Source organism: Ostrea edulis, chromosome 2 (genome assembly GCF_947568905.1).
Source record: "Ostrea edulis chromosome 2, xbOstEdul1.1, whole genome shotgun sequence".
Classification (NCBI taxonomy): domain Eukaryota; kingdom Metazoa; phylum Mollusca; class Bivalvia; order Ostreida; family Ostreidae; genus Ostrea; species Ostrea edulis.
The window spans coordinates 99046781-99065503 of NC_079165.1; the positions used below are offsets into that span (position 1 = coordinate 99046781).

At 34.4% G+C, this 18723-nt stretch overlaps 1 protein-coding gene across 1 annotated transcript in view; it reads right to left on the bottom strand.

The window, feature by feature from the left end:
- LOC125680789 (NADH-ubiquinone oxidoreductase 49 kDa subunit-like) overlaps positions 1 to 16578 on the bottom strand; it is a 32435-nt gene extending 15857 nt beyond the window's left edge. Inside the window, exons 1-9 of the mRNA XM_048920558.2 lie at positions 16436 to 16578; positions 9748 to 9869; positions 8209 to 8318; positions 6577 to 6657; positions 6095 to 6215; positions 4699 to 4811; positions 3722 to 3796; positions 3422 to 3585; positions 3184 to 3303 (exon numbers count right to left, since the gene is read on the bottom strand). Coding sequence (XP_048776515.1) covers positions 3184 to 3303; positions 3422 to 3585; positions 3722 to 3796; positions 4699 to 4811; positions 6095 to 6215; positions 6577 to 6657; positions 8209 to 8318; positions 9748 to 9869; positions 16436 to 16530 — 1001 coding nt within the window. The 5' untranslated portion in view covers positions 16531 to 16578. The remainder of the gene's footprint in view (positions 1 to 3183; positions 3304 to 3421; positions 3586 to 3721; positions 3797 to 4698; positions 4812 to 6094; positions 6216 to 6576; positions 6658 to 8208; positions 8319 to 9747; positions 9870 to 16435) is intronic.
- Positions 16579 to 18723: the final 2145 nt, after the last annotated feature.

The following is an 18723-nucleotide window of genomic DNA, read 5'->3' on the forward strand; positions in this document are numbered from 1 at the left end:
AGGTCTGTGTATTGTAATATTAGGTCTCTGTATGGTAGTCTTAGGTCTGTGTATGGTAATCTTAGGTCTGTGCATTGTAGCCTTAGGTCTATGTATTGTAATCTTAGGTCTGTGTATGGTAGTCTTAGGTCTGTGTATGGTAATCTTAGGTCTGTGTATTGTAGTCTTAGGTCTATGTATTGTAATCTTAGGTCTGTGTATGGTAATCTTAGGTCTGTGTATTGTAGTCTTAGGCCTGTGTATGGTAATCTTAGGTTTGTGTATTGTAATCTTAGGTCTGTGTATTGTAATCTTAGTCCTGTGTATGGTAATCTTAGGTCTGTGTATTGTAATCTTAGGTCTGTGTATTGTAATCTTAGGTCTGTGCATTGTAATCTTAGATCTATGTATTGTAATCTTAGGTCTGTGTATGGTAATCTTAGTCCTGTGTATGGTAATCTTAGGTCTATGTATTGTAATCTTAGGTCTGTGTATTGTAATCTTAGTCCTGTATATGGTAATCTTGGGTCTGTGTATTGTAATCTTAGGTCTGTGTATTGTAGTCTTAGGTCTGTGTATTGTAGTCTTAGGTCTGTGTATTGTAGTCTTAGGTCTATGTATTGTAATCTTAGTCCTGTGTATTGTAATCTTAGTCCTGTGTATTGTAATCTTAGATCTGTGTATTGTAATCTTAGGTCTGTGTATTGTAATCTTAGATCTATGTATTGTAATCTTAGGTCTGTGTATTGTAATCTTAGGTTTGTGTATTGTAATCTTAGTCCTGTGTATGGTAATCTTAGGTCTGTGTATGGTAATCTTAGGTCTGTGTATTGTAATCTTAGTCCTGTGTATTGTAATCTTAGGTCTGTGTATTGTAATCTTAGATCTATGTATTGTAATCTTAGGTCTGTGTATGGTAATCTTAGGTCTGTGTATTGTAGTCTTAGGCCTGTGTATGGTAATCTTAGGTTTGTGTATTGTAATCTTAGGTCTGTGTATTGTAATCTTAGTCCTGTGTATTGTAATCTTAGGTCTGTGTATTGTAATCTTAGGTCTGTGCATTGTAATCTTAGATCTATGTATTGTAATCTTAGGTCTATGTATGGTAATCTTAGTCCTGTGTATGGTAATCTTAGGTCTATGTATTGTAATCTTAGGTCTGTGTATTGTAATCTTAGTCCTGTATATGGTAATCTTGGGTCTGTGTATTGTAATCTTAGGTCTGTGTATTGTAATCTTAGGTCTGTGTATTGTAGTCTTAGGTCTGTGTATTGTAATCTTAGTCCTGTGTATTGTAGTCTTAGGTCTGTGTATTGTAATCTTAGGTCTGTGTATTGTAGTCTTAAGTCTATGTATTGTAATCTTAGGTCTGTGTATGGTAATCTTAGGCCTGTGTATTGTAGTCTTAGGTCTGTGTATTGTAATCTTAGTCCTGTGTATTGTAATCTTAGGTCTGTGTATTGTAGTCTTAGATCTGTGTATTGTAATCTTAGTCCTGTGTCTTGTAATCTTAGGTCTGTGTATTGTAATCTTAGTCCTGTGTATTGTAATCTTAGGTCTGTGTATTGTAATCTTAGGTCTGTGTATTGTAATCTTAGTCCTGTGTATGGTAATCTTAGGTCTGTGTATTGTAGTCTTAGGTCTGTGTATTGTAATCTTAGTCCTGTGTATTGTAGTCTTAGATCTGTGTATTGTAATCTTAGTCCTGTGTCTTGTAATCTTAGGTCTGTGTATTGTAATCTTAGGTCTGTGTATTGTAATCTTAGATCTGTGTATTGTAATCTTAGGTCTGTGTATGGTAATCTTAGGTCTGTGTATTGTAATCTTAGGCCTGTGTATTGTAGTCTTAGGTCTGTGTATGGTAATCTTAGTCTTGTGTATTGTAGTCTTAGGTCTGTGTATTGTAATCTTAGGTCTGTGTATTGTAATCTTAGGTCTGTGTATGGTAATCTTAGGCCTGTGTATTGTAATCTTAGGTTTGTGTATGGTAATCTTAGGCCTGTGTATTGTAATCTTAAGCCTGTGTATTGTAGTCTTAGGCCTGTGAATTGTAATCTTAAGCCTGTGTATTGTAATCTTAGGTCTGTGTATGGTAATCTTAGGCCTGTGTATTATAATCTTAAGCCTGTGTATTGTAGTCTTAGGCCTGTGAATTGTAATCTTAGGTCTGTGTATTATAATCTTAGGTCTGTGTATTGTAATCTTAGGTCTGTGTATGGTAGTCTTAGGTCTGTGTATGGTAATCTTAGGTCTGTGTATTGTAGTCTTAGGTCTATGTATTGTAATCTTAGGTCTGTGTATGGTAATCTTAGGCCTGTGTATTGTAGTCTTAGGCCTGTGTATTGTAATCTTAGGTCTGTGTATTGTAACCTTAGTCCTGTGTATTGTAATCTTAGCCCTGTGTATTGTAATCTTAGGTCTGTGTATAGTAATCTTAGCCCTGTGTATTGTAATCTTAGATCTATGTATTGTAATCTTAGGTCTATGTATGGTAATCTTAGGTCTGTGTATTGTAACCTTAGGTTTGTGAATTGTAATCTTAGCCCTGTGTATTGTAATCTTAGATCTGTGTATAGCAATCTTAGCCCTGTGTATTGTAATCTTAGATCTATGTATTGTAATCTTAGGTCTATGTATGGTAATCTTAGGTCTGTGTATTGTAATCTTAGGTCTATGTATGGTAATCTTAGCCCTGTGTATTGTAATCTTAGTCCTGTGTATTGTAATCTTAGCCCTGTGTATTGTAATCTTAGATCTATGTATTGTAACCTTAGGTCTATGTATGGTAATCTTAGGTCTATGTATGGTAGTCTTAGCCCTGTGTATTGTAATCTTAGCCCTGTGTATTGTAATCTTAGGTCTATGTATGGTAATCTTAGGTCTGTGTATTGTAATCTTAGGTCTGTGTATTGTAATTTTAGGTCTGTGTATTGTAATCTTAGCTCTATGTATGGTAATCTTAAGTTTGTGTATGGTAGTCTTTGATCTGTGTATTGTAATCTTAGGTCTGTGTATTGTAATCTTCGGTCAAAGTATTGTAATCTCAGCCCTGTGTATTGTAATCTTCGGTCAAAGTATTGTAATCTTAGCCATGTATATTGTAATCTTAGATCTATGTATTGTAATCTTAAGTCTGTGTATGGTAATCTTAAGTCTGTGTATTGTAATCTTTCTTTAGATTTTCATGCTGGTTATCTTTTTTACCTATCGTAACAGTCCCCATGTACACCAATGGGCACATCAAACTCCATCCTGTCATAGGCATCGTATGGTTGGGTCTTTCTGAGATCCCACATAATGCCTGAGCCCCGAAGCATGACTCCACTGAAAATCATGAATAAAAACATATTACTTAACGCACCAAAGTTATTTATCAAGACAAAATGTGCTTTAATCACAGCAAAACAGTTTTACAGTACATCAAATGAGACCCCTATCTGACCTGAATCCATAAGCCAGAGCATCTTTAGCAGTGACCACACCAATGTCCACTGTTCGATCTATCCAGATCCTGTTTTCTGTCAACACATTTTCGAGTTCTTCCAAACGCAAGTTAAATTTCGTAAGAAAGTCATAAATGTCATCCATCAATCCTAGTGGTATATCCTGCAAGACAATTCAACATTTTGTCTTAGTTTATAATACACAGGCCTGCTGTATATAAATCTTTTTTGTGCAATCTCAACCAACTGTAAATCCCTGATAGGTCGTTTGATGTACTGAATTTAAGTTCAACACTTACAAGAGCCACCCCTCCTGGTCTTACATAAGCAGCATGCATTCTTGCTCCAGATGCCCGCTCATAAAACTCCATTAACTGTTCCACGAGTAAAAGAAACAGAAAATAAAATAATTATCTATTATAGCGAGATGTGTATCTTCACAAAATCACAAATACAAATGTATTGTAACTATATGCATGTATATAATTTGCACCCAGCCCATAGGGCTTATATGCTACTTCATGTATTTGAAGTCCAAAAATATTGTAATGTATGAGTCTATCATACTTTTTCTGGTGTGTTACTATGCATTATTAATCAGCAATGCGTATAAAGGAAAGGAATTGCATGGAAAGATTACGCGTATAAAGGAAGGAATTGTATGGAAAGATTATGCGTATAAAGGAAGGAATTGCATGGAAAGATTACGCGTATAAAGGAAGGAATTGTATGGAAAGATTATGCGTATAAAGGAAGGAATTGTATGGAAAGATTATGCGTATAAAGGAAGGAATTGTATGGAAAGATTACGCATATAAAGGAAGGAACTGTATGGAAAGATTATGTGTATAAACGAAGGAATTGTATGGAAAGATTATGTGTATAAAGGAAGGAATTGTATGGAAAGGTTACTGTTGATTTCTAATTTCATGCCAGTTCTTAATATCGCAAAATGACTCATAGGCGTCAAATTCGAGAACACGACTTCTTGAGTGGCCTGTTGATCACGAGTTTTTACGTTCATTTCAGCAATGTAAAAAGAAAAGCAACTCATTATATTTCAAGAGTGGTATTTCTCATTGAATAATACAATAATAAATTCCTCAAGTATATTTGGGAATCTACAGTATTTGAATGCATAAAAAAAAACAATGTATTATGATCCCAGGCAATTATATCTCTTGGGTTTGAATTTACTACTTAAGAGTAGTAAATTTGAACCCAAACAATAGAATTGCCTGTGTTTATGATATAAGACGAAAACTGACAAGCTCACCTTTTCTCTCTCCTCAAACAGCCAGAAGAATGGGGACATGGCTCCTACGTCTAGGGCATGTGTTCCTATTGACATCAGGTGATTCAGAATACGTGTAATCTCCCCAAACATTGCTGTGATGACCAGATATAAACATCCACATTCAACTCAGTCAGATATATACAGGATATGTTTTTGTTAGGAAAGATACTGCAATTCCTTTTTTTTTTCTTTAAAATTTGGTTTAGATGCATTTACAAAGACTACTAATTCACATTTAGGATGAATAATACATATTGACTTATAACAAACAAATAAGATCATGCGATCAAAATCTTAATTATATTAATGTAGAATGTGATGAAAATCTCTTTCTTTACAAGTGAGTTTTATCTTTAGAAATTGACTACTACACCATACAAATGTACATGCTATGAAGTACAGTATTAACTCCTATAGACAAGTTCCCTAGTATCACCTCCCTATAGCACTCTATGAATAAACATATTCTCCAATATCACCTCCCTATAACACTCTATGAATAAACATATTCTCCAATATCACCTCCCTATAACACTCTATGAATAAACATATTCTTTAATATCACCTCCCTATAACACTCTATGAATAAACATATTCTTTAATATCACCTCCCTATAACACTCTATGAATAAACATATTCCCCAATATCACCTCCCTATAACACTCTATGAATAAACATATTCCCCAATATCACCTCCCTATAACACTCTATGAATAAACATATTCTCCAATATCACCTCCCTATAACACTCTATGAATAAACATATTCTTTAATATCACCTCCCTATAACACTCTATGAATAAACATATTCTCCAATATCACCTCCCTATAGCACTCTATGAATAAACATATTCTCCAATATCACCTCCCTATAACACTCTATGAATAAACATATTCTCCAATATCACCTCCCTATAACACTCTATGAATAAACATATTCTTTAATATCACCTCCCTATAACACTCTATGAATAAACATATTCTCCAATATCACCTCCCTATAGCACTCTATGAATAAACATATTCTCCAATATCACCTCCCGATAACACTCTATGAATAAACATATTCCCCAATATCACCTCCCTATAACACTGTGAATAAACATATTCTTTAATATCACCTCCCTATAACACTCTATGAATAAACATATTCTCCAGTATCACCTCCCACCTTTCTATAACACTTTTCAGATAAGCATGTTCAGAGATGGGTAAGTTTGTTGTTTATCCTTAATACAACATAGTATTCTAACAGATGTTTGATAAACAATGACACAACAGACTAAAATACTCAGCTGTTGATATTTTGATAAGCAATGTGTATGAAATCATTCAATCAATACTTAATTAATACTATAGACTGTATGCGCTTACTTCGAATATACTTGGCTCTGATTGGCACATCTATGTTGAGTAACTTTTCCACAGCTAAAGAATATGCTTGTTCATTACACATCATGGATACATAGTCCAATCTATCAAAGTATGGCAGGGCCTGAAATAGAAACAATCAACATGTGACTCACAGACTCATTTTTTTTTACCTGGAAGCTGTGCTACTGAGTCAATCACAGCTCTTTTTTTAAACAATAAAAAACAAAAACACTGATAGATGATAGAATGATATAAATGCCCCCATTCCATACCAAAGATTAAAAGAATTCAAAGTCCAGGGTGATAAATTTAACTGAACATGGTTTGAAATGTCAAATCAATAAGTGCCTATTTCTAACTACAGATCAAATCAGTCTTCCTTTGTTTTGAGGAATGTATTTTTGAAAATTCCTTTTATAGATATATTTTAAATTTAAGGACGATGTAAAACTTTCCCCGACCTTGCAGACTTTGATATTTACCTGAGTGTATGTCTTGTACTCGATTAATTTCTCAGTGGCTCTGTGAAGTAATCCTATGTGTGGATCTGACTTGATGACAGTCTACACAGAAAACAAAAACATCAAACTGAACACTGTAATGTACATTTAAATGTAATTATCACGGTGCTTTAACAAAACCCTTTACTCAGTACCACAGATACTGATACAAAATGTTTTAAAAATCCTTTAATGTTAATTGTTTACTACACCTCAATATACATCTTTCTGCTGAAATTTAATGCATTGTGAACACTAAGCTCCTAGGTCACTATGCTCACCTGAGTCATCTTGGCCCTGATATTCTTCAGATGTTTCAAAAAGAATTTTTAACCTTTTTTATCCCCACAAATTTTTTAGATTTGATATCATTATCCCATCCTAGACCCCCCCGAACTGGGGTCCTAACTTAACTGAACTTGAATCCTTACAACATGGGGATATTTCAATATCAATATTACTAACATAACCTTGCTGTTTTGGAGATTTAAAAAGAAATTCAAACTTTATTCCTGTATCATGCAAAATATAACATGATCCCCATCCTAACCCCAGGATCCATATCTGAAGGGGAAATCATAAGAATACACATAAATCCACACAACTTGGGAATGTTTGCATATTAATTTGATCTAAAGTAGCCCCACTACTCTTGTAAAGATTTTCAAAAAATCTTCTACATATTCCCATGTAAAATTTCGAATTCCTATTTTTGCCCATCCTAGCCCATGATTTGACTAAATATGAATCTGTGGAAGATGTTTTCCCATATAATATCACAAAAGACTTTTATCCTCCATTGAAGCCCCATCCAAACCACAGGGTCATGAATAAACTTAAATCTGTACTACCTGAGGACACTTGCATATCATGGTTCTGTTGTTCTTGAGAAGAAAAGTTTTAAAGATTTTTTTCCCCCATATAAAATTGGATCACCCATTGTAGCCCCATCCTACCCACTGGGGCCATGATTTCAAGCAACTCAATCATTTCTTATATATATATAGTTTGTAAAAACAATGCAGTATTTGATAGAGTAAACATATAAAATAATAAAAGTCAAGAAACACAAAACTCGAATAACCCTCGGGGCCATGGTGTTAATAAACTTGAATCTGCACTATGCCAGGAAGCTTTCTTGTAAATGTAAACTTTTCTGGCCAATTGGTTTTTGAGAAGATTTTTAAATGACCTGACCCTATTTTGCATTTTTGTGTTTATCTCCCCTTTGAAAGGGACATGGCCTTTCATTAGAACAAACATGAAAGCCTTTTACCTAAGGATGCTTTTTTGCCAAGTTTGGTTGAAATTGACTTAGTGGTTCTGGAGAAGAAGTTGAAAATGTGAAAAGTTTACAAACAGACAGACGACGGACAATGGGTAATCAGAAAAGCTCACTTCAGCTTTCAGCTCAGGTGAGCTAAAAACAGTTTGAGCACATCACTGTGGGAGTTATTAAGATTTGGTACACTTCGAAAACCAAAATTCTTTCTACACTGCCTTGAAAATAGAGACTTTGCCTGAGACACCAGACTTTTGTGTGCTCTTCCACAGATGTACGTATCTATTATAACTATTACCGTACCTCATTCTGTAGTGTAAGTATTCTCATACCTCATTCTGTAGTGTAAGTATGAGTCGTAATACACCGTGGGCTGCTGGATGCTGAGGTCCGAAGTTTAAAGTGTAATTTGAGATTGACATATCAACATCCTCTTCATCCACTGCAAAAGTACAAGACACGCCATATAATAAAAAAACAAGATGTGTTTGTGAAACACAAATGCCCCTGATAATGGCCAATTCCGAAGATGGCCAAGGTCACAAGGGCAAATATCTTGGTACCAGTAGAAAGATCTTGTCAAAAGAAATGCTCACGTACAATATGAAAGCTCTAATATTTACCATTTAGAAGTTATGATCAATGTAAAAAAAAAATTAAAAGTAGGTCAAATGTCAAGGTCAAAAGGTTCAATACCAACGGAAAGGTCTTGTAACAAGGAATACTCATGTGAAATATCAAAGCTCTATCTCTTACTGTTCAAAAGTTATTAGCAAGGTTAAAGTTTTCAAAAAGTAGGTCAAATTCCAAGGTCAAGGTCACAGGGTCAAAAATATTGGTACCCACGGAAAGGTCTTGTCACAAGGAATACTCATGTAAAATATCAAAGCTCTATCACTTACTGTTCAAAAGTTATTAGCAATTAAGGTTAAAGTTTTCAAAAAGTAGGTCAAATTCCAAGGTTAAGGTCATGGGGTAAAAAATGTTATACCCACGGAAAGGTCTTGTCACAAGGAATACTCATGTGAAATATCAAAGCTCTATCACTTACTGTTCAAAAGTTATTAGCAAGGTTAAAGTTTCAGACAGAATGACAAACAGGACAAAAACAATGTGCCCCCCGATCTTCGATCTCGGGGGCATAAAAACATCAATTTGTTTGAAGTGTGTGGATCAATCTTTTGTAATTTACTGGTGGAAATTTTCATATACCATGCTCCAAAACAAGGTTGATGGTGTTCTTTATATTACTGGTACGAATCAATGTCATCAATAAATATTAAATGTTGTCCTGGTAAACACTACAAATTTTGAACAAAGTTTAAAATGCCAAGAAACAAAACTCCTATTTGTAATACTGATTATCTTATTAAAAACTGCAAAAAAAAAAAAAAAAAAGACCCAAACACTTGTATCATTCATTAAAGCTGCAAATTTATCTTCATGTAATCATGGTACATGTAATTGCAAATTTGAAAATGTTTTTTGCAAGAAAGAAAATAAATGGTGTACATTAAATCTTTTGTTATGTAATGCAATAAATATGATTAGGCCGATACATATACATGTAAAGTGTGACTGCTATGAAAGAACATGATTAATGTTTTTAGGACTAGTAGATCATGTAGTTACAAGTCTCACGGTCATGAAAATGTTGCTGTTGGAAACATGCAGCAAAATCAATCTTAATGTAAGTGAGATTTGGCTTGACTAGAGACATTTTGACTGATGACAAATACTGATGTAAGCGTTAGTCAAAATATCACAGCCAAGTGGATCTCACCAAGAATTTACAACACAGCATCTCAATAAGAGAATACCCAATGTCCTCGAACACTCCTTTTCTTTCATATTAAAATAGAAATACTCACATTGTGGTGGGTGCCAATTGGATATCTCTGGGTCTGGGTACAAGACTGGTTGTGAAAGTTTATCTATCCATTCTGGGTCTCTCAAAGGATCCCATCTTGCTGTTCCAGCAAACCGAACTTGGCTAAAATGTAAAAAATAAAAAAAAGGAATTTACATCAGAGTACCTGGTAGGTATGCAATTTTTCTTCAACAAAAGTCATGTAATTCCTTATGCTTTTATACTGAACAATCACTCAATATTTCTTTAAGCTGTATGGGTGCCGCCATTTTCTTGTTCATTAGTTGCTTCAACGGTTATTCAAGTTTTAAATTTGACAGCCAAAAATACAAGACTATTGCTTGCAATCTATAATTTAAACACCCAATTTGGTTTAAATGAATAGAATGTATAGTTATTCCTTTTTAATATTTGGACGTTACTGGGCATTTAGCATAAAAGGAATTTTTAAAAACATAACAGCAAGCTAGTGCAACCCACTGGCTTGTACTGAGAGTTGTACTGACTAATTTAAAACATGCAAAAATGTAAGTGATAGAGCTGTATGTACATCTAGAATTCAATCCCAGAAGTCCCTCATCAAATATGAGGTCTCACAAAGTCACACCTTGGAGGGTGGGTATTTTTACCGCCGGACACAGCCGAACACTGCCGACCACCAAAAATATTGTGTATCTATTAAAATAAATCCCCAAAACAGACCATATGTGAATAATTCAACGTATTTAATTCATATACTGAACTTATATGTATTAATAACGTGATAGAATACTGTAAAAGTTATGTACAACCACCGCCGAACATCTGTATACTATTGCCTAACACCTAAGATGTGCTTTATTGTATGAAAGGTGGGTATCATGATTATTGTAACAAATATCACAAATAATTTATGATGTTTTTAGCATTTTTTAAAACCTAAAAATAGGAAAATGCAACAAATTTCATGTGTAACTAGGCCTTTTTTTGGAAATACATCAGACTACAGTTTAGCGTTTGACTCTGATTCCGATCAAATTTAAGCACATTGCTGATCACCAAATTAACGAGTACAATGGGGAAAAAAATGAATAAATAAATAAAATAATTAAATAAATAAATAAATCTCTACTTCAATAATTCAATGTATCGTTTGTGTTTGTATCAATAACTAAAGTTTATGTATATGTAGCTACCGCTGAACACTTGCTCTCCACCGCCGAACATCTGAATACTACCACCGAACACTTAAGAATGTTAAGAAAATTTTATTTACAGTCTCAGAAGTGTGTATCACGATTCTTGCAATAAATTTCACGAATTATTCACGATGTTTTTGTAGCAATTTTGGACTTAAGAATAGAAATGAAAACACGGTGTATCCCGGTCTATATCTTTTGAATTAGTGTTTGGTGGTGGTAAAATGTGAATCTATTATATAATGTTATCATTTAAAGATTGAAGCAAATAAAGGAATATTTTACACGCTGATAACAAAATAAAATAAAGTTTAAGAGAGTGTTTGCAACATTTTATGTCTATCCGTGAATTGATATCAACATTGAACTCTTTATGTATCTCAGAAGTAGGCCTAACCTGTTCATAAAACAGTCATTCCACATGTTCCAGGAAAAAATGCACTGAATATGTGAATAATTCAACGTATTTAATTCACATCATGAACTTATATGCATCAATAATGTGATAAGATACTGTAAAGTTATATGTACATGTACAACCACCGCCGAACATCTATATACTACCGCCAAACACCTAAGATGTGCTTTATAGTATGAAATGTGGGTTTGTAAGAAATATCACAAATAATTTATGTTTTGAGCATTTTTGTTTTACCTAAAAATAGGAAAATGAAACAAAGAAGGTGTTGCACATCTCATGTTAATTTCCCTAAAGGTGTTGCATGAAAAATCGAAAAATTGAAGTTATTCAAATATATGATAAAAGAAATTGGAACATATGTCTTGATTCAATAATTTTTGAAAATAAGTTTGAAAGACATGTATTGACCAAATTAGCCAAAATATTTCGAGTTTAAATCAAGCCATAAGCGATTTATATGATTTTTAGCGTTAAAATGGAGAGGTATCCCTGAATTTCAGAAAAACTGCCTCCATGAAACAAAATAAATTTAGCATGAACATGTTCTTCGAGTTTTCCTCTAAAAAACTGTTGCTTTGAAATTTTGTTTCACGGGGGCATTTTTTTGTATATTTAAAAAATCGAAACAACTTCACTGGTATTATTTTAAAGTTAGCCCCTACGTTTTATTATAACAAATAGAACATAGGGCTAATTTTAATTAGACTGTACAATACACATACAATATACATGTACAAGAAATATACAGAGTCTCTAAGGCCAGGCGTTTGTATATATGTAAAAAGATCAAAGGAAAGATGAGGAACTGATACCAAAAACAAAATAAAAATAAATGAAGAAATTATCCATACAAGTATTGTATTATTTACTACCAAAAGCAGTACTGCTGATAGGTTACAAAGAACATATATTACAATAATAACATCAACATAGGCTCTGCCTGTTGCCCAATCCTGTTGAGTTTCTCAATAAAATATGTTTAAATTAAAAATGAGTTATGATAAAAAAAAATAAAAAAATAAGCACGAAATATAGAGCATGCGTTTCAAATAATATAATGAATCTTTTGTCAATCTACCAAGACGAGACAATGACGAAGTTGGACAAAAACTATTGACAAATAACAACTATAATGCCGCACATTATTATTATTATAACTTAAAGTATAAATCACGTTGTTGAAGTAGCTGTGGATCTACTCCAGACTTGATAAAAAAATTACATGACTGTGTGACCACCTAGAGGGAGATAGACGGTTAAGAACGTACATTGTAACTTCGTTTTAGAAGGGTCTCTCTCTCTCTCTCTCTCTCTCTCTCTCTCTCTCTCTCTCTCTCTCATGATGTTGCTTTCATTATTCAATGCATCTAAATTAAAAAATGATTTCATATAGAAATGAAAAATTTTGATGATCGATAGCGTATATGATTTACATTATTTGGTGATCAGCAATTTTATTAGCAATCTACAAGTGTTCGGCGGTGGCTGCATAAGGGTGATTTTTTTTTTTAAACAAGAGGCCCAGGGGCCTTATAGGTCACCTGAGTATCATGTAACAACCTTCCAATGTTTGAATTAGGTTTGTGTTTAAATATAAGAATTTTACTTTTGGATGGAAGAAACATTGAATAGCTATGTGGTCAGCCCCGCCTTTGCACCAGAACCCCTGACCCAGGGGCCATAAATTTCAGTTTTGAAAGAAGCATCCTTGATCATCATTATCATACTATTAGTTTGTCTACTTAATACCCAGCAGCAGAGGAGAAGATTTTCAAAGAAATAAAATGCATTTTCACTATATGATCAATAGGGCTCCATCCTAATACCAGAACCCCTGACCCAGGGGCCATGAATTTCACAATTTTGAAAGAGGTATCCTTGCTCATCATAATCATGCTATTGGTTTGTCTACTTAATACCCAAGGACAGAGAAGAAGATTTTCAAAGAAATAATGCATTTTCACTATATGACTTATAGAGCCCCACCCTAGCACCAGAACCCCTGATCCAGGGGCCATGAATTTCACAATTTTTAACAAGAGGTACTGTGAGCAATACTCACTAAGAATACCCCCCGCTTACCCCAATCTCCCAAAGGGTGTTGGTAATAGGTATAAACTACCTCTTTTCTGAGTGTTGCTACCTTGATGTCTAGTGCGCATGACCTTTGACCTTTTGACCCCAAAATCGATAGGGAACATCTTCATCCCATGGGTAGTCCATATGTATGATATGGTGACTGTAGGTGGAAAAGATAACGCTTTAGAGCCCGGAAACCATATTGCTACTTCAATGTCCAGTGCGCTTGACCTTTGACCTTTTGACCCCAAAATCGATAGGGATCATCTTCATCCCATGGGTAGTCCATATATATGATATGGTGACTGTAGGTTGAAAGGATAACACTTTAGAGCCCGGAAACCATATTGCTACTTCGATGTCCAGTGTGCTTGACCTTTGACCTTTTGACCCCAAAATCGATAGGGAACATCTTCATCCCATGGGTAGTCCATTATATGATATGGTGACTGTAGGTGGAAAGGATAATGCTTTAGAGCCCGGAAACCATTGCGTCTACAGACGGACGGACGGACAGACGGACAACCCGATTCCAGTATACCCCCCGCAACTTGTTGCGGGGGGGTTATAAAGAGGCATCCTTGCTCATCATTACCATGCTATTAGTTTGTCTACTTAATACCCAGAGACAGAGAAGATTTTCAAAGAATTTCTACATTTTCACTATATGACCAATAGAGCCCCACCCTAACACAAGAACCCCTGCCCCAGGGGCCATGAATTTCACAATTTTGGTAGAGGGCTCAATGCTCATTATAATTATGCCCACAGTTTGGCTTCTTGATGTCCAGGAGTAAAGAAGATTTTTTAAAATTACACTCATTTTGATGGTTTTTGCCCCACCCCTCAGGCCCCAGGGGGACAGGGACCACGAATTTCACAATTTTTGTTCCCCTCCACCCACAGATGCTATATGCCAAAATTGGTTGAAATTGGTTATGGGGTTTCAGAGAAGAAGCTGAAAATGTTCAAATGTTAACGCACGACGACGGACAAAAACAGATAGCAATAGGTCACCTGAATGAATTCAGGTGACCTAAAAAGACTGCTGTTGTCCGGGTTATTTTTTTTTAATTTTTCAACTTCGCTGAATCATTATAATTAATAAATGACCATATTGTACCTAGATCTAAGTTTGATTATTCAAAGTTGCATTAATGTAAAACTTATACGGTACCAATTTTGATGCACCAGATGCGCATTTCGACAAACAATGTCTCTTCAGTGATGCTCAACCGAAATGTTTGAAATCCGAAATAACTAATCATGAAGTTTTAGAGCTATTATAGGGAAAAACAGTGTGCCAAAAAAGTGGAGTCAAATTCAAATTAAGATAAATGAAGACAAATAAAATTTTGAAATATTCTAATAACAGCTAGTATGTCAACCAAAAAAATAAAAAAGACAAATAGCTATAGTTAATGATATTAATGAAAAAGAGAATATTTTTTCTCTCCAAATTGTTACAAGTGTATCGTGTAAGAGTAGAATAGACAGTGCATTTTGTAGTTTGCATAAAATGTCACAAAAAAAGCGTTACACTCCGTGGGACATTTTTTTTTACATGTTCTTTTATGACATAACTTTTATACCAGTAAATATTATCCTCCTGAAATTTATGGGATTACTAAACACATTATAAGAAAGTAAATGGGTAGTCTACTTGTATCAACAGGGCAATTATTTTCAATTTAGATAAAGAAAAAGAGTTCGGCGGTGGAGAGTAAGTGTTCAGTGGTAGCTACATATACATAAACTTTAGTTATTGATACAAACACAAACGATACATTGAATTATTGAAGTAGAGATTTATTTATTTATTTAATTATTTTATTTATTTATTCATTTTTTTCCCCATTGTACTCGTTAATTTGGTGGTCAGCAATGTGCTTAAATTTGATCGGGATCGGAGTCAAACGCTAAACTGTAGTCTGATGTATTTCCAAAAAAAAGGCCTAGATCTAGTTACACATGAAATTTGTTGCATTTTCCTATTTTAGGTTTTAAAAAATGCTGAAAACATCATAAATTATTTGTGATATTTGTTACAATAATCATGATACCCATCTTTCATACTATAAAGCACATCTTAGGTGTTCGGCGGTAGTATACAGATGTTCGGCGGTGGTTGTACATAACTTTTACAGTATTCTATCACGTTATTAATACATATAAGTTCAGTATATGAATTAAATACGTTGAATTATTCACATATGGTCCGTTTTGGGGATTTATTTTAATATATACACAATATGTTCGGCTGTGTCATGCGGTAAAATACCTACCGCACCTTGGATTATCATGATTGTGACCTTACATGGTGACTTTGAAAGATTGGGAGTAGAAATAAGGAAAGTAGAGGCAGTCTAAAACATAAAGTTCAAAGCAAATCGTCAAAAGTTAAGCATGTCACATTGAAGGCAGCAGGAAGATAATAGATAGAGTATATATATCTTTCAACCACATTCATGTACATATGATTGTAATTACATGCCGGGTGTTTTAAAGTGATCTAAATCCAGCAAAGAACCTAGTACAGGACTTTTAATTGTTTATGATTGAACAAAAAATCCTGGGAGAGAGCCAAACTACTAAATTAAGCCGTTTCTGCTGCCCAATCCCATTCATGTATGGAATATTTGGTAAATAAATATTGTTTAAATTGAACGTGATAAAAAAAAACGAACATTACCTAATAAATATGTAGAGCTCTGCGTTCGCTCCCACGGACGTTAACATATCATATTAGGTCTATATATTTTCAAGCGAATGAATATTTTTATTTTTGATTAATTGTACTCCATTAAATTATGTTTATCACTAGTTGTGACACTCCAATGATCATGTCATGCTTCGATCGGTCCGACGGTCACACCGTAAATAAACATCATAAATACACGAGAAAATTCGAAATTACATCCATTTTACTGTCAAGGACATTGTTTTGCTCCCAATTCCAGAGAATTAAGCAATGCATTAAAAAGAAATATTCTAATGTCTCCTTAACTTACCACGCTGGAGTGGCAGTTTTGAATAGAAGAGATTGCCAATGGGTTACTCTTGACACTGGAGAAAGTTTTCGTAACAGTCTTCCAGCCGCCGCCATATTGAAATTCTCCCGGAAACGATTCCTCGGGCACTAAACTATAGAATGATCACAGAACGGCATGACAACTCTCCGAATTTATCGATTTTATTTCAAAAATCATTTCATTTCCAGTGGCGGATTTGAAGGGAGATTACAGGAGGCGCAACTCCCTTTCGTTAAACATTCTAACCTAAAAAAAAAAAAATTCGCATTGGCTCGTCCCTTTGATTTTCTGATTTGTATATAATATATATGTAATACTGACAGAGCCTAAGATACGCTCACAATGCAGAGTATACAGTGCGAATCTAAGAAATCTGATTGGTAATACTGATTTTAGACAAAAGTTAATTTAACACAATGAAATGTTCAATAACAGATAACCAAACTGCTACACGGGTACCTGTAAAGTGCGAAACAAAATCGAAACGAAACAAACCAAAATCTACCGAAACGAAACCTACCGAAACGAAACAGATTGTAGAACCGAACACTTTTAATTAATAATAATTAAAAATGGTATAACATGCCCCTGTGAAAGTTACCACAAATGAATAACCTCCCCCGTGGATGTGGGCTTTCGGATTGACTGATACAAAAAAGTTGGAAGGGGGAGGGAGGGGGGTGAGTAAGCACAAAGTACATATCCGAAGTTGATTAAAGCAATCAGTTTCGGATCCAGAAGTTTCAGAACGGAGGGTTACAGTCTCACAGGTCGGAGGTCTGGTGAAACATGCTAAACGAGGGTAGTATCGCCTGCGTTGGATCCGCCATTGGGCATAAATATATGTTTCAGTATTTTTTGCTCTAAAGACAAATATATTTATACATGTGTATGTAGTATATCAAACGGTAGATTCTGAGTATATCTTCCCGTTTTCTTTGTAATTTCTGCTTCCCTTGCTCATAATCCTTTTGATTTTACAAAATGCGGACCTCCTCAGTCCATATATCATTGCATTAAATATTTTCCGTTTTTCGTTCTGTTTTAATTTCCCCATTTTAGCAACACCCCAAATAAACTTAATGCATATCAATAATGATTTTGAATAATACATGTATATATCAGGCCCGTAGGAAGCAATTTCACTTGGGGGGGGGGGGGGGGGGGGGGCACCACACCAAAGTAATTTACGACAAAAAAGTGATATCGACAAAACCAATAGTAAAAAGATAACTGCATAAATATGTGCAAGCATTGAGGTGTACGTCATATACATAAATCTAATTATGTACATATAATCTAATTAGTTTCCCAGAAAACCCCTCAACTTTAATTTTAAGTTTTGTTTGGTTTTTTGTTATTTTTTGGAGGGGGTGTTAAGGATTTTTTTTATCTTTATATATATATATATATATATATATATATATATATATATATATATATCATTTATATATATATATATATATCTTTATCATTTTGTTATCAATCATTTCTGAGTCATAAGGTATTTAGTACTCGGTAAACTTTCCAAAAATCGCCAGTCTGTGTTCACTTTCACTTACGAACTCCTCAACTATTTTTTCTGGATTCAGTTCATCAGTCTCATTTTTATGAACATGCAATAAAAGCAAATTATTTGTTCGTATTTGGCTCATTGTTGATCTCAGTGATGTTTTCAATCTTTTCATGGCGCTGAATGAGCGCTCACTGGTAGCGTTAGTTGCAGGAAGTACCAAAATTAGTTTGAGAATTTTGAGGAGCTCGGCAAACAGACTTTTTTCATTTGAATGTCTGAAAAATTGAACCACACTTGGTATAGCTGGCGTAAAGTGTTTTGGCAAAACAGTCTTTAACATTATAAGCTGACAGTAAAGATCCTTTGGCTTCAAATCTGTATGATATAGGGTCGTGACAAAATTGAATTCTTCTTCAAACGTTTGACCTGTGCAAGCCTTAATTACGAGGTTTTCAAGATTAACATAAGCTTTGTAACCTGGTTGGTCAAATCTAGATTTTATGCCAGCTAAAAGCAGCTTAAAATTGTCCTCATGTCCAAACACAAAAAAAAGAGAGAGTTCTGAATAAACACTTCCCATCACCATATATCTGAATCGGGATAAGCTCATCAGGAGTATCATTTGTATAAAGCTCCGAGGAAACAGCATCTTTTCGAATATTCGAAGTTGGGATATTAGGTTGGAAGAGGATGTTTTTTAAATATTTGCCCTTTGAGTCTAACAAGAAAACTTAGTGCTCCCCATCCCCTT